This window comes from Heloderma suspectum, chromosome 1 (assembly GCF_057233095.1).
Source record: "Heloderma suspectum isolate Gila_16-S chromosome 1, 16-S_ref, whole genome shotgun sequence".
NCBI classification, from domain to species: domain Eukaryota; kingdom Metazoa; phylum Chordata; class Lepidosauria; order Squamata; family Helodermatidae; genus Heloderma; species Heloderma suspectum.
Window position 1 is genome coordinate 353,383,960 of NC_139458.1, and position 21,364 is coordinate 353,405,323.

Sequence of the window (21,364 nt, forward strand, 5' to 3'; positions counted from 1 at the left end):
AAGTCTCGGAAAGAATTCCTCGTCGTCTGTGTCCTGAGTTGGTTATTGGTGGGGACTGCAAGAGGCAGCTAGGGCACCCCTGACACCCACATAGGCACAGAGGCTTTGCCCCACTCACTCTCATACAGACACACACATACAGAGCCTTCCTCCTGTTCAGTCACACACACACACACACAGGCAACCCAGACAGGGTTAGTCAGCTGGAGAGTGGGAGGAGGTGTGTGATGGAGGCCAAGCAGCTGGGGAGTGGGGAGGGGGCCTGCAGGCTCATGGAATTCAGCCAACAGCCACCTTGGGGTTGCCCATATGTCGTTTAGGATGAGCTCGCCAGTGCTTTACGCTCATGGTAAACTGTTCAGATAGCCAGATCAACACAGAGAACTGTTGATCTGATTTGAAAGCAAGCCTTAAAAATGGCCCATGTAAATTTACTAAGGAAGATGATTCAGAAAGTGACTTCAGCTAGTACAGAAATTATAGAAAGGGTAGACATTATGACATTGGTGGAAGAAATAATTTATATCAGCAGATACACCCTGAATTAAATGAGAAGAAGCGGCTGCAATAGGCAAGCGGCTGCAATAGGCAATGGACACAGTACCATTGTACATTTCTGTTTAATCTGTTTAGTTGGCGGGAAAGTCAGTAATCCAGCTGTTGGACTGTTTAGCTCCAACTGAGTAGAGTAGTTGATAGCAAGTTAATGGAATTTTGTCTGTATGAGTGTATTTTGTAGAAAAACCCCATGTCTCTTCTGAATACTGCTCAGATACTCCACCACTGTAGGACGGTGTATTATGTTAAGTTTTGTGGGGGAGTTTTGAAAAACGCCCATTTCAGCCATCTGCTGTCCTGTAGTAATTTGGCTAACACAGATTGAAGTTGACTCAGCCTAAGCACATGTCTTTTCCAGTAATATATTCACCACTTTATTTGAAAATTGATACAGAATCTTTGGAAATTGACTCTTAAAAAAACCCAAATTAAGTGTATATGTAGGGATTTGTGCAATGTTTCTTGGGCAAACAGAAACTGAGCTTCACTGCTGAACTGATTGGGGGTTGGTGGTGGTGAGGATTGGGCTCCCATGGGCCCACTTCACTCTCCTGATCCTTTACTTGGCAAAGATGGGGCCTGCACTGCTTTCTCCACCAAAAGAATCATTGTGGGGTCACGGGTTGGGCTCTGTCTTGGAGCATAATCCCTCCAGCTTTCAGGATCATTCTCAGCAGTAACATAGCCATCCTCCTTGGCTGCTAAAGGCACCCCCTTTTAGATGAGGTGGCATTCCTCCTTCCTTGCCAGTCGCTTCCAAGCCCCAGCACCAGTACATTGCCGCGTGCCCTGTTTGCTGGGGATATTCGCTGGCAGCATGAGGGACACACATGTGCTGCTAGTGCTGTGGTTTGGAGGGGCTCCAAGGGTTCATTCTGACCCTTAGCTATTTGTCCCCCTCCACCCCAGTTTCTCAACATCTTTGGAAATAGTTCTATAGATATGAGCTACCCTTATTTAAATTAAAGGTCTGTTACATGTTTGTAACAGTACAGATGGTGTGCCACTTGTAGTAACTATGACCAAGTAAGTATGACCAAGTATCTTGACCAAGTATCTATGATCAAGTAATGGGGGAAGGACCATAGATCCCTGGTAGAGCACATACTTTGCATGCAGAAAATCCCAAGTTCGATCCCTGGCATCTCCAGGTAGGGCTGTAAAAATTCCTGCCTGAAACCGTGGAGACCTGCTTCCAGTCAGTGTTGACAATACTGGGCTAGATGGAGCCATGGTCTGACTCAGTATAAATTCCTATGTTCATAAGTACTCATGACTATGTAACACCATAATATCCATTGTACTAGTGCTGTTTGGCAGTTAATATGGCAGTGGTTGGCAAACAGATTGGCCTGATGCTCTGACTTGGATTCCTGCATTGAGCAGGGGGTTGGACTCGATGGCCTTGTAGGCTCCTTCCAACCCTACTATTCTATGATTCTATGATGGGTTAATTTAGCTCACTTTACAAGGTGAGAAGGCAGGTGTTTGATTTTCCCCTTTCTCTTTACTTAACTGTTGTCATGCAACAGTAAACTGATAGAGGACAAAGGCAGATGTTCAGCTTCTACTGGGGCTGAGGGTTAGACCTGTGGAAACCTGTGTTTCTCACCATAATATGCACTTTTCCTAAAGTTTAGCTGTGAAGAGGTCAGCTGTGGATAAAACACTCATTTTATTAGCTAGAAATTGAGTAATAGCCAACTAGCCAGATCTGTGGGCCAGATATGCTTCTCAGACTGTGAGTTGTATACTATCGGCAAATGGAACTCAAGGTGATCATCTGTGCCTGGTCTTGTTGAAGTAAGCAGTGTAAGTCATGGAAATATAGGTCACTGATGGTTTCATCGCTGTTCACATTGTTCCATATAATCAGAAGAATAAAGGTGGATGGCATTGATGTTTGTGTGGGCCATTTCTAAACCCCAGAGTTGATCCTAAGTGCCTGCCTTGGGCAGTAATTTTGCTGCAGAAGCAGATTGAAGTGATTTTCACTCCCTTTCACCAGCTTGATATGTGTCATTTTGCAGCTCACCTTCTTTAGCTTGTCAGTTGGCTTCATTGCTCAGATACAGCAGAGGGCCTGATGCTAAAGCAGCCTTCCTCACACTCATGCCCTTCAGATGTTTGGACTACATCTCCCATCAGCCATGGTCAGCATGGCTAGTGGCTAGAGATGATGGGCATTGAAGTCAAAAACATCCAGAGAGCACCAGGCTGGGTAAGGCTGTGCTCAAGGAAGGCAAGGGAGGACCAGGCGACAAAATAGGAGTTCTGGTGGCACTAGTAAGTGGTAAAGTTAAGGAGTTAATTTGGCCTGACTTGGGTATGAAGCATGAGTGGGTGAACAGCAGCATTATACTGGGATCCTCACTGAAGAATGAGTGAACTGCAAGTAAAACATACCTATTTAAAGAAACTGCAGAAATCAGGACCTAATGATACAGAATCAATGCTGAAGAAGTCTGGTGCTTTGGTCAAAGAACGTATTTAAAAGGGAAGCAAAATATTTTAAAGTTGATGCATCAGGTATGTATGAATTATAAAATGTTGTCACAAAGATGACTTCTTATCACATTAGTTACCAGCAGACTTGTGATATCGTTGACCTTGTTTCATTTGTATTTGTAGTGCTGTTTTTGTGAATTAGAATGGCACAGTGTGTGTGAAGTTTTCAATACTGAAGCGCATAATAGGTGACAGTGTGTTTTGACAACAAAGGCTGCATTGCTCACTTACTCACAAGCAGTTCTACTGGTCCACATTTTCAGACCCATGCATACCACCTTATTTTTAACAACAGGATGTGTGTGCATTGGATGTTACGTATGCAAAGTGCATGGGCCCAGTGGTGCCTTGCAAGGGGGTATGCATAAAGGAAGAGGCTGATTCAGCTGAGCAGCACCCTAGTGCAGGGGTGGGGAACCTCTGCTCTCGGGTCACATTGCAATGGTGACGGAGCTGTTGGCAAAGGAAGTGAGGCCAAAGGCAAAGGGGGTGGGGCAAAAACACAAAAAATATACCAATGTATTTTAGCTTAAAGCTCTTACTGCCAGTAACTAAGCCTTAGGAGAGGCAATTCAAAGTTTTAGAATAGGCAAAAATCTGCAGAGAAGTCAGGAACTCACTGAACAATCAGTGGGATGGGGAATGGGCGTGGCTCTCTGTGGAATCCCAGAGGGCTGGGTTTGGCCCCTGGGCCTGAGGTTCCCCTGGCCTAAGGGTAGGGATGTGCAACCCTGGGAATTATGTTCCATTTGAGCCTGATGGGATTCCGCAGTGTTTCCATTCCAGTAAGCGGCGGCAGAGTGTAGTGGGGTTTTTTTTCACGATTCTGGAAATGTTTTGTACATTTTTTTTCTCGGCCCCACCATTTGCACAAATGGTGATTTGCACAAACTAGATTTTGGTTTTTGTGTGTGTATCTTGAAATTTGGGGTCTTAAAAAAAATAAATCCCCTAGGTCATTTGCAAGAGTGCAGATTCAGCTGTCCAATATAGGTAGTCTTGCCTTGTCAGTTTCCTTGTATGTTTCAGCTGTCAATGGGTGCAGCAAAGTGGAGTAGGTAGCATACAAAGAAACTGACAAAGCAAGACTGCATATAGGCTGATTTGCACACAGTTGTGAAGGACCGGGGAGAGGCAGAGGCTGGGATAACATTAAGACAAAGGAGGATTCCATTTGTGCATTTCAGAAGCACCAAAAAAGAAAAACAATGCAAACAAAGTAAGTGCACCAAAGTGGGGGCAGGGGTCAATATCTCCCACTTGGCAATGTAATCCTCTCTCTATTAAGTGTTAAACTGACACTTGTCTTTGCCCTCCTCCCTTTCAACACTTCCCCGAGTCTCTAGCAAGTCGAGAAATGGGAGTTATTGGCTCCCCTCCTTTGCGCAGCTCCTTCTCAGAGTAGTTACTCCTTTTGTGCAAATGTCCTCCTTTTACTGCTCAGCCTTTAAATTTGTGCAAATTTAGAGGCTGGGAAGTAAATGGAGGAGAAATTTGTGCAAATTTAGAGGCTAGGAAGTAAGTGGGGGGGAAATTTGTACAAATTTAGAGGCTGGGCAAATTTCCCCTCTGTTTACTTCCTGGCCTCTAAATTTGTGCAAATTTTCCCTCCATTTACTTTCCAGCCTCTAAATAAATAAGTTCCTCCTTTGTCTTTTATTTTTTATTATTTCCCCCCGATCCTTCGCAGCTGTGCACAAATTAGCCTATATGGAGTCTCACCTTGTCAGTTTTCTTGTATGTTACCTCCTCCACTTCTCTCCTGTTGACAGCTGAAACATACAAGGAAATTGACAAGGCAAGACGACACATATTAGACAGCTGACTGCACTTTTGCGAAAGACCAGGGGAATTTACCCCTCCCAAATACAACCCCATTTGCGCAAATTTCAAGATCCACACATACAAACAACCTAATCCAATTTTTGCAAATGGAATCCTCATATTGCTACAGACTGAGTCAACGCTTGCGGGGGGAAATGGAACGAAATCTGCCAGGGATGAACCAGAAAAATCTATTGGGTTTTCACCCCCCCAAACAGAATTCTCATACATCCCTAGCTAGAGGGAGGGGAGCCTTGCACCCTTACCAGCTTCTCTGTGGTGGCCTCCCCCTAGATGGTGCATTCCTTTGTGAGTGGCTGATGCACATGTCTCCTCCATTGCTTCGTCTTCATCTATGACTTATTATTTACATTCTCCTTTGAAAAAAAAGTCAACTGTTTTCTGAAAGATCATATCAAAACTTAATGGGAAAATAAGAAAGAGCTGGATGTTGCTTTTAAATCTTAGAAATCAAATTATCTCTTTGTGTGTGTATGTGTGTGTGTCTGCATCCATCTGGCTATTTGGATTTAGACCAGCTGTGGCCCATATGCTGTGGCCCATATACTGTGGCACATTACTGGAATATCCAGAGAGTTGAGCTGTGACAATGTGATCATTTAATTGTTCCACCGTGCTTTTGAATTGGAGCTCACCTTGTCTTCTTTCACTTCTGTAGTCCTGTAGTGAACTGTGATCAGGGCTGCATGACAGCATAATCAGTGACTGCGTTGCTACTGTGTTGGCTCCCATTGTATGCTCATTAATCTACATCCTGCTCTTTTTAAAAGGGCTTGTGTGAACCTGCCTTACTATATGAGTCTGAGGGATGGTTTTGTTGTTTGATATTTATTGTATCCAATTTATTCTTGTAAGCCACCTGGGAGCTTTGGATGAAGATGGCAGGCAAGCGAGCAAATAAATAAATAAATAAATGGCCCCAGCCTGTATACCACATGTGGATATGTGGAATGTTTTGTATGAACTGGAGCCTACATGGGTACATTTGTAGTCAAGTACACCCTGCCCATGCGATGTGCCAACACCTTTTTTAGCAGTGAATGAATGAAAAGCTTGCAGCAAGGTTGCATGCAAGTATATGTACATAGGTCACATTAGGCATCCTACCTAGGGTGGGGGAGGGAGAAGAGGAGTGAGCCCAGTGCTTTCTCTTAGGCCCCCCTTCATATAGAACATACACAACAGATCTGTGTGTGATCAGACTTGCCCATTCTTTGCCACGCTATATCAGATCCTTTGATACCGTAGAGATATCATTCTGCTGTCATCCATGTTTATTCTATTTCATTTTATCCTTCAGCACCAAGAAGGGAAGTAGAAAAAACATGCATCAGGTGTCACTAACAAATCAATTTAGAACTGTCAAGACATGACATTTCAAGTTTAAATGTTGCCACTTTTCACTGGGCTTCCATTCTTGGGTCTATCCATAAATATGATTTGTAAAATTACATGCGGTCTACAATTTTTTTTTTACAAGAATCAATCTCAACAGAACAGCTATGTTGTGACATCCTTAGCTGAATTTATTGGTTTCTGTTGCTATCAGATAAGAATTATAATATTATTTGAGTAATTAGTTTGTAACCTCTACCTGATTTCCCCTTTGCAGTTCATTATCTTATCTGTCAAATTTCCCGTTACTGTTTTATCAAATATTAAAAGGCCCCATTTTTCAAAGTGCTGTGCCACCCACAACCATAGTAAGTCAGTAGGAATTGCAGGAACTCAATTCTATTTGAAAAAAAAAACCACATGCTGTGTTTTTCCAGGCAGTAAACAAGGTGTTCTCTTCACCTCCTTCTTGATACTGTTGTGGGTATGTGCTGTCAAATTCGTTGTTGCATTTCACCTCAGGGATAGGGGAAGCAATTGCTTTAGGGGGTATTTGTAAGAGATAGTGCAAGGCATGAGGTAGAGGAGGGGGAGAGAAGTGATGTTATATAAGGCAATATATAATTTGAGCTTATTGTATAGATGTGGAATAGAGCTGTTTTGACAGCTTTTCCAGCCCAACTACAGAACAGTTCATAGCAACAACATAATGCAATGGTTTGCTTGCTTCTTCTGTAAACAAGGGCAGCAAATGAGCCTGAGTAGAGCTCTGTTCCTGACAAAATTATGTAACGTTGCTAGCTATATGTAGGGAATGCCTTTACTAGCTAGTGGATGAAATACACTGAAGCTGCAGGGTGAAACAGCCACTGCATGGGGACATACCTCCTAATGCTCTTTGGGTTACAGGCAAAGATGCTGATGCATGAAACCAGCAGAGGTGTTCATCCAGTAGGCTTCTCCCCAGATTTGCTAGGACCATAGTAGTGCTTTCTGGAAATGGTGCACTACACAGATTTATTAATACATTCTAAATTTTCAGCAGATAAGTCTTCAGCGCTCATACATAAAACCACACATATAAAAGAGTCTCATGATGCCTTAAGGACAGGATCATGCTCTTCATTGTTATATGATTCAGTGCCCCTAGATCAGTCACTAAATCCTGAAGTGATTGGTTATAATCAGATTAGCTGATCGAAGTTCTAGGTGTTGTCCCCCTTCCTGCTCTTTCCTGCTTTGCTAGAGGTTGGAGGTGATTGGGAGCACTTTCAGGACAGACAAAAGTAATTTCTTCCCACAATGCATAATTAACTTATGAAATTTGTTTCTACAATATGTGGTCACAGACACTAGCTTAGCTGGGTTTTTATGAAATATTAAATTCATTGAAGATAAGTCCATCAATGGATATTTGGCATGATAAGCCAGACAGAATTTCCATGGCTATATGCAGTGTACTTCTAACTTAGTGGGTCAGGGCAGTGGCTAGAACTAGACGTTACGAGAGTTGTGTGGCTGTTGCTTTCATTGTCATTCTCTATGCTTGCCCAGTAGCATCTAGTCATCTAAAATTAGTGGTTCCAGAGCTGTTGTGTCTTGTTCAAGCCTTTGACACATTACGCTGCCTACGAGTTCTCCATCGCCTTGAGCTGGCCACCGTTGGAGACCAAGTGCTGGTCTACAAGGACCCTTGGTCTGATCCAGCAAGGATCTTCTTATTTATTTTTGCTCCTCATGGCTTTGGTGGAGTAAATAGAAATGAGTTCTTTTTTGTAGCAACCTCAGAATGTTATGATTCATCAGTTATAGCTTACTTGGCCTGCTAGTTCAGTGGCTCAGGAAGCCCAGGCTTGGATCTCTGGAAAGATCCATGACTTCTGAAACATTCATCCTTCCAGGAAACTCTCATAGTTGTCCATAGTAAATGTCATATCTGGCATTAACTGGTCATACAAGAGGGTAGATACATCCCCACCAGAGTCTGTAATCTGCTAGAGAAATTTTTGATGTGCATGTTCAACTAGATTAATGAAACATCCACACATACTGAATGTATCTTGATCTCAGAGAGTATAGTTGTCTTTATGACCAAGAGAAAAGCTGATAGCACATTAGGAATTTGATTTGTTTCTGTTTTAAAATGTAGGAGAGAGTTGAACTTTTAAGTCTTTGATTTCAGCAAAGTGTGTCCATGAGGATTCTCAATTGCTTTTACAGATGCCATGAAATGCATCCTACCTAGTAGAAGCCTCATCATCTGACTGTTTCTAATTTTTGTAGCTGTAATGTGGAGTGTAAACATGACTGTTTATTTTTGCTATGCATGGTAGTGGGAACTCCAGCAAACTGCATGTTGGTGCCTTGTACAAAATCTTTGAAAAAGTTCTGTTTTCTGGAATCTTTTTAGGTGGTGCTTGTAAGATGGAATGAACCATTCCAGAAGTTGGCAACATGTGATGCAGATGGTGGAATATTTGTTTGGATTCAATATGAAGGCAGATGGTCAGTGGAGCTTGTGAATGATCGTGGGGCACAGGTTAGTAGTCATGTTTTGGTTTTGGTTTGAGAATGCGTATGTATTTAATAGATTTATATACTGCTTAACCATGTTAATAATAACAACCAAATCCCCAGTGGAAAGAGTGAAAAAGCAATTGTTAGGAGAAACATTTTAATTAAAATGAGTTCACCAGGAGCATCCTTCTTACAGCTTGCCACAGAGGCAGGCAGCAAAAGGACTGTGGGCTATATCTTGCTCACAAAATGAAGCAATTACTTGTGGGTGAGTTGCCACAAGATGGAGGCTCAGGGCAAGTGGAAAGAGAGCCTGAGTAGGGTTGATATGACTGTTAGGCCATACATTTCCCATCTCTGCTCTGTTGTCTGTTTTATCAGACTGACAACTCATGGGGGTTTTTTTCTTATGAAAAACCAGCACTTTTCTCTAGTGATAGTGCCATTCATTTATTATAGTGGCAGCTGGTTACCGTTTCTATTTCATATGTAACAATAACACTGATCCTAAGAATATGTTGCAGCACCTTGTGTTAATTACCTATAAAGACGTATGTTTAAGCATTTTGATATGTACTGGAGCTAATAATCATTAAAAACCAAAGGGACAATCTAGTCAAACTTAGGCACTTTAAAAACCCATAGATCTCTGTGAGAGAGATTTAATCATATACATATTTAACCTATTAAGAACAAGCACTTAACTTAGTATTAACTTAGTGTTAACACTTGGCATCGGCTCATGATCTGAAATTTATGCTCCCTACTTATGGGATGAACACCCATGGCAACATTTCTAAAAGAAAAGGGCTCATCAACTGGAAAATATTTATGTCAATTCATTGTAGCCTCCCTTGCTTCTATATGCTGCTGATTCTTTTAAGTCTGGAATAATTTGTTAGAATAATATCTAACCTCCTGTATGTGTTCGCATTAAGGTGAGCGACTTTACATGGAGCCATGATGGAACACAAGCACTTATCTCCTATAGAGATGGGTTTGTGCTAGTTGGATCAGTCAGCGGACAGAGACATTGGTCTTCGGAGATTAATTTGGAGAGTCAGATCACCTGTGGCATATGGACTCCTGATGATCAACAGGTAAAGTTGCTCTGAAAGCAAACATTACACTTCTCTGTATATATCCCAGGCTTAACCATACATTCATCAGTAACCACCTTTCTGCTCTACACAGAACAGGAAGATTAATTCAACTACCAGACAGGTGCACTCCCCTAGCTGATGCCCAGCTAAACAAATGTTCAGTGATAATACAAACCACATGCCTATGTACATTCCCATACACACATGCATATCAAGGCTGGAATACTTGGGAGCTACTTGAGAACACCTTCAGCTGTGGATGTATGTGGCCAATCTGTGGCAATGTTGTCTTTTTTAATATGGTCAACCCAATTCAGTCCTGAGCTTACTAACTGTTGCAGCATTCTACCTTCTTTGATGGCTAGGGAGCAAGAAAGGGTTAATCTTTGCGGCCTCTGTGCAATCCCACATCTATCCATGATCTATCAGGAGTACCAACAGAAATCAAAACACACACACACACCAACAGTAAAGGAAAAAACTGAGAGGACAGGGAGAACAAATAAGCGAAAAAGGGGGAATAGAGAGACAAAACCAACACTGGTTTACTCTAGCCTAGAACAAATGGGGGAGGCTGAGCTAGAGAAGCTGGGATACTAATTTGTATGCCTGGATAACCAGCACAAATACTTGCCTACTTCCACACCAGCACTATCAAAGCAAATGTTTTATTCAAATAAGGGGAAACCTAGCCTACCTGTACAATATAAGCTTTACCGAATAGCCCTAAGAATGTTTCTTTCATTAGGTAGTCAAGAAGAACTATGCCTCTGTTTGTTTCCATTTCATCCCGTTCCCACCACTCCCACATATAAACATACAGAGTTCTTGGGAGTGCAGCTCCATCAGAATGCCCAGTGTTGTCTCTTGTTGAAAAACTCATTGAGAATAATGTCCTGGCAGAGTTGCAACAGGTCTGGCAAAAGAAAATGTCACCTCAGGAAAGGTCAAGTATTCTGAGGACTAGCTGTCCTCTTCAGCAAGAAAGATTTTAACAAGATGCTGAAGAACAGGGGACGAAGGTGGAGGGATAGGCACAATTGTACCTCTGGTAGCTGACTTTGGAAGGCAGCCAGAATTGGTGGTCACCATCAATCCTTCCCCTCTCCTGATTCCGTGGAGGAGTAGGATCTCATCTCTGATGATGCACTGGGCTTCACAGGCAGTCGGCAGCAGCAAGAAATCTTTTTACTTTGGAGTACCTCTGAAGCCCAGCATGACCCTAGGGACAAGCCGTCCCATGATTCTTCTGTGTGACAAACCCATTTCTGCGATTGTGCTGGGCTTCAGAGATACTCAAAAGCAGCAAGAAGTCTTGTTGCTTCTGTAGCTTGGCATGAGGTGAGAGATGAACCCCTGTCCACCTCTCATTCTGTGCTTGCCAAACAGTGTTGGAGTGTACTCTCCAGGTTAAAAGATATGCTCACCATAGGTGAACTGGCAAATGTATTTATGGACTCCTGATTCGAAACTCTGTTCAAGTTGCTATTTTATAGATTCTGGAAATCAGTCAGTTCATACCAAATACAGCAGTCCATACTGAATGATTTAGAGATGTTTTACTGAAATATAATACTAACACTTAACATTTGACTCTCTCTGTGTGGTCTTGTAACACTTTGAAGAGGGAATTAATTATCTGCAGGCCATTCTTACAGAGGTGCATCTTCTCAGCTCCTCATTTTGATGTTGAGAGAGAGAAAGAGAGAGAGGGAAATGGCTTCCTTTGCTTAAAAATCTCTTGGGAGGAACTGATTCAAATCTCATTGCAGCTTGATAGGAAAATTCTCATTGACTTCACTGGACTATCAGGCTACAATTAAATGAGAGAGTTGGGCTCAGAACACAGATCTGTTGGCTCCCGGCTGTAACACTTTATTGCTAACCTGTACTCACTGTAGAATTTTTAATATCAGGTTTACTGGTTGAAACATAGCCTTGCTGCTCTGTTCTCTCTCATTTTTACCTCAGTTTAAATTCTTGAGAGTACATTGCATTTTCTGCTGCTGAAAATGGAGGGGAAACTGATAGCATTTGAAATCTTGATACAAAACCTATAACTTTTTAGTACAGCCATGTTTTCTTCATCTGGGAATACTACCCAGTGGCATTTTGGAATTGAGCATGAGACTGAGCCAGAAAGAAGAAGGTGATACAGCTGCTATTCGGTCAGCGAAAGCCACTGCTGAAGAAGGAGAATTTATTACTTTAGTCAGAAGGTGCTGAACCGTGTTAGAGAAGCTGGGCTTGGCAAGATTCAAAGTACAGGGAGTTTGAGTGTGGTAATATGCCACCTTATGAGGGTTCTGCCCTTAAAAGTGAACTGTATATAATTGTAGATATATAGATAGAATTTCCTAGGGCTTAATCAAAGTCTATACAGAACCTGCTTGCCAGACCTCTTAAAATAAATTTCATAAGGTCGCCAATGCTGCAATAACTAAAACCATATATTTAACCATGGAACTGCCCTTATGACACTTCTATGCACCATCCAGCCTCCCCCCGACCACCTGCTCTAAGGCGCCCTGGCTGGACAGCTGAAATCAGCCATCTAGCTGCAAATGCAGGGTGGCTGGAGTGTGGAGGAGAAGATCTCCTCTTTGCTCTACCCACTCTGCATTGGATAGTTGGCTGCCTCCAAGTTTGGAGGTGGCCAACTATCCCCATAGGATTGGACCCTTAATTAATTAGGCAGCACATTTAAGCTGTGTGGAATGAAGGCAATGGCTAAATTGCCTGTGTAAACGGTGCTGTGATAACCAATGACAGTATCATCCAGAAAGTTCAAGTGCAACAAGCAAAGAAGACTTCAGCTCATATCATCAGTGGTTCTTTTGTTGTATAAATAAAACATCCTACCATATAATATTTTGGACTATTTTTAGAATTACTTTAGTTTTTTGTGTTAGTCTTGTCATTTTAAATTAATGATCTCTGGTTGCTCTTGCTAAGAGCTTTATGAATGTTTTATACTCCATTAGTATGCCTTTGGGACTGGATATGTGGTTTTCTTTCTATATTTAGAATGTTTAAACATATTTTAGTGATACTTGCTCGCTTTTATATAGTTATAAATTTTGGAAACAGATAACACTCTGCTTCTTGCTTAGTTGCCTGATGTTTATGAGTCTCCATGAAACAATTAATAGATGCTGTATAAAAAAAAATGAGGCTACCTTGAGGATTGACCATTTATTTCATTTCCTTAACATATTATTTTAAGCCACACTATTTGCCGCTAATCATTTATGAATACAGAACTGCTATTATCGTGTGAAAAGGTTCCTATATGCCTTCTAGCATTCTTTAAGGCACAGTGGTCCTTCCTGCACCTTTCTTTAGAAAGTCAGTGTTATGGACCAAATCTCTTGTGGACACATAGAACTAAAACAGCTAATGTAAACTGACACAGCACTCGTGTCCACTGTCAAAAAGCAAAATTCCTGTGTACTTTTACTTGGGTGAGTAAGTCCCATTGTCCTCAGTGGGACTTGTTGTTGTTGTTCAGTTGTTAAGTTGTGTCCAACTCTTCGTGACCCCATGGACCATAGCAAGCCAGGCCTTCCTATCCTCCGCTCTCTCCCAGAGTGTGCTCCTAAACAATATTGTTCTTTACAGCATCTGACTTTCTTTTCACCACCAGACACATCCACAGCTGAGTGTCCTTTCGGCTTTGGCCCAGCCGCTTCACTCTTTCTGGCGCTACTTGGAAATACCCCCTGCTCTTCCCCAGTAGTATATCGGACACCTTCCGACCTGAGGGGCTCATCTTCCAGCATCATCTCTTTTAGCCTTGTGATACATTCCATGGGGTTTTCTTGGCAAGAATACTGGAGTGGGTTGCCATTTCCTTCTCCAGTGGACCACATTTTGTCAGAACTCTCCACCATGACCTGTCCGTCTTGGGTGGCCTAGCACAGCATAGCTTATGGCTTCACTGAGTTACGCAAGCCCCTTCGCCACAACAAGGCAGTGATCCATGAAGGGGCAGTGGGACTTACATCTGAGTAAATGTGCATAAGATTGGATTGTAAGACAAGAAAATAACTGCTGTCTTGGCAGTCCTATCTCTTGACATCACCTACCCATGTTTGCCTGGGATTGCTGTCCAAATAAAGTGTAAAGCCTTCTTTTTAAATGGGAAAGCAGTAACTGAGAGGGTAGGAGTTCAGTGGCCCTAGCCAGATCAGGACAGCAGATTAACTGTCTTGTGTAGCTTGAGGCTCTGTGTTAATACTATGGAGGTATCAAATGGGATATTGGTGGTCTTATTCATAGCAGTGAAGCAAAGTAATTAAACCACTTCCTAATCAGAGTTGATGTACATTCTTTCTTCTAGACAGGAGCAAGGTCACTATTTTTTACTTCAGCAGGTTCCAAATTTCATTCCTTAATTGCAAGAAAGGTGACACACCAAATTATGCTCTAGGACAATGGCTTTTAAACTTTCTAGTTTCAGAGAATCCTTTCCACGTCAACAAGTTTGCCAAGGAGTCTCTTCACGCTGCAGAGGTTTCACAGATATTTTAGGGTGTACACTAACTTCATGTAGGCTGCTGGCCCATTCTGTTGGGGCATTGCATGAACTGAGTGCATCCTAGAACGCATCCAACATTCCTGCATAACAGTGCATTGGCAAGGGAAGATTGGTAGTGGTGAGCAAGCTGTCTTTCAGTAATGGCTGACAAGCTTCACTGATCAATGAAGTGCCCTGATGGGTTTCTGAGGAAATTAAGAGTTCTCCAGAACAGAGTTTGAAAACCAATACTCCATTCACCTGTGTTTGCCTGCTACAAAAACTGTGATCCATTTTTGGCTTTTTTTAGCCCCCTTTCAAAATTCTTGTTTATGTTTGTGTGAAATCTGCAAATTCTTGGGGCTTGACACTAGCAGATTGGTACTATGAGTGTTTCTGAATGAACAGTTCATAGTGCAAACCTGCCCTGCCCTGATCTACACATGAAACCCACAGGGCACAATGGAAAAAGTCAGTCCAGCAGCACCATGGAAAGCTCCAAGTGAGTAACTTGTTCCAACAAAGTCTAAGAGTGGACTGAGGCCTGTTATGTCTCCAGGGCAAGCTCAACCCTCCTAGGCATTTCATTCCCTGAGGAATGAAAGGCCTTAAAGGGACAAGCGTCTCCCCTGGAGCCTAGTACTCCTTCTTTTTGACAGTTTCCTCCAGGTGCATTGCTTGTGTTGCTGCACTGGTCAAACACAGTGCAGTCTCCTCAGGCATGTACTTGAGAGGTCCCCATTCAGGGGTCCCTGGCTCAAGAGCCCCTGATCTGTTGTAGTCAGGCCCAGTTGCCATGCTGGGGCCTGGGTTGGTTTCTAGCACCTCTGCCTCTGGTACCACTTGTCTGATGGATCTGGCTAACTCTTTGGAGGCAGAGCCCAGGCTCCTCGAGATGGGGGTCCTGACAGAACCTGATAAGTCTTCTTCAGAAGAGCCTCTTTACTCCATGCATGGAGGGGAACAGGGCTACACATGCTAGCTGTGGCCCAGCTTTGCCATGCCTGCTAGCTCTGCCCGTCTGACCTCACATGTCCAGCCGAAGGCCTGAAGCAGAGTGACTACATGAATACAGCTGGGCATATGTAGGGTCACCATCAGACATTCTGCCAAATGTCTAGTCAGGGGCAGAGCTAGGGGCATGACATTGGGGCAGGGTCAGCAGGTGCAACTCTGCTCCCCTCTTCACATGTTCACTGACCATCTGTGGGGGCTTCTCTAGTAGTTGAATATTCACATGATGCCTGTGTATGGCCCAATTCTCCCCCTTAATTCACACAACTTTGTTCATCACACATCAGTGATGTAACTAACCGTGGATCAGCACATATGTCATGATGCTTCCAGGATGGAACCATATTGACTACATAGTATCACATAACATTATTTATAATAGTTATTGCCAGCCATGGAGACCCTGGAAGTGGCAGCAACATACTTTCCATAGAACCTATTTGGGAAGGCAGGAGATATCATCACTTCTTAAATGACTGGATCTAATGTGAAGAAATAACAATTTCTGCAAACTCATGCAAGTTTACAGTACACATTCAGTGACACAAAAGGGGAAATACTTCAGTACACCTTGACACAGAGTGCATTCTCGGAGAGTATTCTCACAGGATCTTGAGATATTACAGTGCTGATGAAGAACTTGGAGCATTACAGGAATTTTGGTGCCAGAAAAGGTCAGCAATGATTTAAACCAAAAGCAGCCATTTTCCATATTAAAATCAGTTTTCAAAAGGGAGTACTTGACATTTCCCCCCAGATTTGGCCCCTTTGAAATAGATATTTCATCTTGAAAATCGAACATGGTAGAGATTTGGTGCTGCTCTAATTTCCTTCTCTCACTTGAGGGTATTATGATAGTTGCCTTTAAACTAAGGTTTTTAGAATGGAAGGGAACTCGAATTTATGTAGCTCATGTACTGCTCCAGCTGCCTGTATTTGGTCTGCAATAAAAAATGCCTTTGGAATAGTGATTGCTTAGGGACATGGAGCTAGAGAACTTGCATTCTAGCTCCCGATTTGGAATACATCCACCTGCGGCCTCAGCCTGAAGTTACCAACTTGACTGAAGGTATGCTTGGTGTTTGGATCAGTTTATAGGTCCTTTACTCTGGATAATGAAAATAATTATCTTTATAAATATAAGAGTGTTGTGGGTAAAGAGTGTTAAGAAACTTTTAGGCCTGTGCATCCTAATAAATGGCCAGATGGGTGAACTGAAGCAAACAGAGATTCCTATGTAGCCTTTTGGCATTGTATCTCTGACAGAACAGATGTGGTTACTACTCATTGTCTCCTTTCCACAGAATGCTGCTTCCCAAGTAGAGTTTGTTTGTGAGCAAATATTCTTCATCTGTGTTGTGTGTTTTTCCTGAATGGGTTTTCCCCATCTTCCCTAGCAACTATGCCTCCTTAAGAGGGGCTTGCCTCGCGTTTTGAGAATCACTGATCTAGACGATACAGCTGTCTGCAAGTTCTTCAAACCCTCTGATGAGTCAAAATTTCTTCTTTAACAGACAAGATACTGAGGAGGTAGAAACCTTGCTTGAACAGACATATCCAATGTACAGTGCTCAGAGAAAGGCCAGTTACAGTACAGCAAGCATGCAGATTGTAGTATACTACAGAGACAAGAATAACATACTGTTGTCAGTGACCTTGTAGGTTTAGATGACTCAGAAAAGGCATAGATGTAGATGCTGAAATTGTCTCTGTTGCACTGATGCCAACTAATGCCTTTATTTATCTCTTGTTTTCCAAAGGTTGATTGACATACAGCGCAATATTATGCATGTTTACTCAGAAGTAAGTCCCACTGTGTTCAATGGGGCTTACTCCCAGGTAAGTGTGCATAGGATTGCACTATCCCACCTTTTTGATCCATATGGATTCCCAAGCATCACATATAATACAACAACCTACAAATAACCCTCCCCATCTGTTAAGAAGCATTAAAACATCAGATTAAAACAACCAGTCAAAACCAGTAAGCCACTAAAAGAGAACACATAGGTGTCAAGCTAATAGTATCAGAATTATTTGTTGATAATCCATTGGTCCTGCTAGTTAAGCAGTTGCCACACAAACATCTCTTATAAGAATTATATGTATCCTCCATGATTTCTTAGCAATGGCTGGATTTGTTTTTTTAACTGCAGGAATTATTGAGCACTATGTGATGGAAGCCATGGTCTGTCCCATTCATTTCCTTAAATCATGATGATGCAACTCCAGTTGTCGCTGGACTGGAACTCCTGTCATCCCACTATTGGCTGTGCTGGCTTGGGCTGATGGGAATTGCAGTCCAACAACATCTGGAGGCCCACATATTTTCCATCCCTACCTTAAACTGAGCAAACCTCTTTAATATTCTTGTTTCCTGTTTCCAACTGGTAGTATAAATGAATACTAGCACAGCAGTCCTAAAAAGGTTCATGTGAAGAGAGCCCATTAATGTCAGTAGAATGGAACTGCAGTGGAAGTATACATGTGTAGGATCACAGGGGAGTTTGCTTTTCTGGGTGTGACACTGTTAATGCATTGGCCCCCTCCTAAATTATGTTGTATGCCTTCTAAAATCTACCAGACTGTACAAGCCATAGCTTGTTCAATACACTGGGGAACAAAACATGCTCAAGGGGGAGATATCTGTAGGTTACAATCTCTCTTATCTCAGATGATGTACCTTGGCTGTCTGCTAGCTGCTATTTTAAACAACATAAAAGCCTTGCTTCATCCATTCTGTATTTGACATTGTGGGTGGAAACTTTCCTTTATTTGTTGCCGCTGAGCTTGTAACATTGCTTTTCCATCTGGATTATAATGCTCTAGTTGCACCTGATTGATTCACATTGATTTTGGCCAGTTTTGCTGCAGGGACAGGTATCTACTTGCCCTTAGATGGTTGGCTACTCATTTGTTGAACATTCCATCTTCCTAACAATCCACAACCATCTGTAAATTGTTGCTGGCTGCCATATCTTTTGTCCAATGTGCTAAATTTGTGATTAAGCCACTATATGCTTGATTTGACTCATAGTATTAGCATTTAAGTAAATAATCATGTGCCACATAAAACCTAAGAGCTGTGCTACCCATTCAGAAGTAATCCATGGTAAGTCCTTACCAGACAATGTCACTTGAAACTCCAGCTTGGAGAAGCATGTATTTGAATGCATCACCAAGTCAAAAGCTCCTTTCTTGTAGAAAGTTAGCGGGGAGGGAGGCCTAGTGACAGCATGACCATAGGGTGGACAGGAGAGCGGGTGAGTGGAAAGGACCAGGGAATTGGGAGAGAGAGAAGGAAACAGGTTCTATGGGAAAAGACAGGAGAAAGGACAGGAATGAAGAAGAATCTTCAGTAGCGAAGACATTAAGAGAATTTATTTGTGGAAGAGATGCAGCTGTGGCGGAGCAGTGACTGTTGTTCTTGATTATAGGAGAGAGTCTAGTGGGGGTTATGGATTTTTAGAGTCAGGAATTTATTCCTGTCTGATAAAGACATTCCTTGTAATAGCTGCTTGATTTGCCTTGTATTCCTTGTGAATGTGGGCAGTTCAACATGTCACAGACTGAAGATTGCTTGAAATATGACCAAAAGCTGTCTTTTTCACATTCTGTTTTTTTTAAATGGGATCTTCTTTACATTCTTGCTAACCATGGTGTTATCTTCTTTTTCCAGGTCCTATTTGGCACTGCAGATGGTCAGGTTATTGTCATGGATTGCCATGGCCGAATGCTGGCACATGTTCTCCTTCATGAGTCTGATGGCATCCTTAGCATGTCCTGGAACTATCCAAGCTTCTTGGTGGAAGACAGTAGTGAGAGTGACACTGATTCAGATGACTATTCCCCACCACAAGGTCATTTTGCCTCAGTTCTGGGTTCATTATGTGTCTATGGCCTACTTTTCACTGGGATGTACCTGGGTGTACCTTGACTATACCACTTTAGAGTGCAGATGGGGGCTCACATGCTTCTGTGCTCCTCCATACAGCAGGTGAAATCCAACTGGTGCTTCCTGGTGTGGCTTCTGTCAGCAGAGCAGGAAGAAGGGCGATTCCCCCTTTCCCTGTAGCCCCCTGCTCACCTCCAAATCTGCTCTAGAGGATTTGGGGACCCTCCAGAGGAGATTTAGAGAGGTACAGGGGACTGCAGGGGGGAGAAAGGGAAGGGAAAGCTCAACTGAGAAATTGGAAGTCCACTCATGCAATGCTGGATGTCACCCCAAAACATTAGCTCCAGCTACAAAACTGGCATGTTTAGGAGAAGGCTGGCCTAGAACCCTTGTCCCTCACATTTAGTTTTCTATGAGGGTGTGTGTGTGTGTTTGTAGTGCATTCAGTTGTATGATCCTCTATCACAGAAAGAAGAAAACAAGGCAGACCAGATGTGGAGCAAAGATGTTCAGATCTTAGGGAAGTTCAACAGTGGTTAATTTGCATATTATGTAATCAACAGGATGATGAGTGAACAGGTTTTCCTTCTACTGAAGGATCTGCTGCCCCTAGATAAAGGAATAAACTCCATATTAAAGACACTGCGCTTAATAATGAAGCAAGAAGCAAGAAAGAATGGACCACTTTAAACATTTTCTACAACAGAAAGATCGAACTGTGGTGCTGGAGAAGACTCTTACGAGTCCCCTGGACTGCAAGGAGGTCAAATCAGTCCATCCTAAAGGAAATCAAGCCTGAGTGCTCATTGGAAGGACAGATACTGAAGCTGAAGCGCAAATATTTTGGCCATCTAATGCGAAGAGAAAACTCTCTGGAAAAGACCCTGATGCTGGGAAAGACTGAAGGCAAAAGGAGAAGGGGACGGCAGAGGATGAGATGGCTAGATAGCATCACCGATCCAATGAAGATGAACTTGAGCACGCTCCGGGAGAGAGCGCAGGACAGGAAGGCCTGGCGTGCTATGGTCCATGGGGTCATGAAGAGTCAGACACGACTGAACGACTGAACAACAACAACAACAACAACAACAGAAAGAATATCCAATGAACATGAAAATAGATGCAAAGTTGATAAAAATGAAAATCTGCATAAAACAAAGATGTGTCAGAATTGACCTCACAGATTCAAGCCTTACTCTGCAATCATTTCAGATCCAGACTTATGAAGGAAACATTTTTCAGAACTTTGTTTTCAGTTAAGAAACTTCCTACAAACATCTTATGGGAGCTCAGCAAACTGAAAATAATGTATTGCATGAACGTTATTCCCTTGACATATCTTCAGGATTCACACTGTGCTTTCATAATAAGCTTCATCTTCATAAAGAGACAAAAGGTTTTCTGTTTCTTTAGATCTCCTAGGCGAGTCAGATGAGTGGAGAACAATAGATTGACATATAGTGAAGAGCAGTAGGGTGGTAGCACAGAAAGTATAGAATACATTCTCACAAGTTTTGGTGATGGCTACCAACTCAGATGGCATTAAAAGGGGATTAGATAAATCCATGAATGATTTATCTATCGTTCATCAATAGGCTATCCATCAATATTAGTCATGATGGTTGTATGGAAGCATGCCACTGAATGCTACTTGCTGGGGAACAGTGGAAGAAGGCTACTGCCCCACATCACCATTTTACATTATCAAGTTTGCAGTTGTGGAATAGATTATTGAAGAAAATAATTCATCACTTTCAATTTTTGGGAAATCTTCCTATTATTGCAGATATTTCCACTGTCTCAAACAGTGGCATTGAATGTTCGGAACATGAGCAAATATGGATATATGGTTTTCATATTGACATGACTTTTACATTTCCCAAATCGTTGTTGTGCCTTGTACTTGTGCATCAAATGCACAGTCTGCTTAATTTGACACTTCCCCAGTCAAAAGCACAGGCCTAGGCAATTGTTAGTCTGAAACTGCATTGAACAGTTGCCTTAACTCACATCATCACTTCTTCCCCTACACTCAGATCCAACTATTCCCCCCACCTCCATATCAAGAAA

The 21,364-nt window shown here is 42.3% G+C and overlaps 1 protein-coding gene across 1 annotated transcript in view; it reads left to right on the forward strand.

The window, feature by feature from the left end:
* Window positions 1-21,364, forward strand: part of TULP4 (TUB like protein 4) — a 120,261-nt gene that overhangs the window by 55,794 nt on the left and 43,103 nt on the right. The window contains exons 2-4 of the mRNA XM_084827924.1: window positions 8,657-8,785; window positions 9,702-9,863; window positions 19,079-19,259. Of these exons, the coding sequence (XP_084684050.1) occupies window positions 8,657-8,785; window positions 9,702-9,863; window positions 19,079-19,259 (472 nt within the window). The remainder of the gene's footprint in view (window positions 1-8,656; window positions 8,786-9,701; window positions 9,864-19,078; window positions 19,260-21,364) is intronic.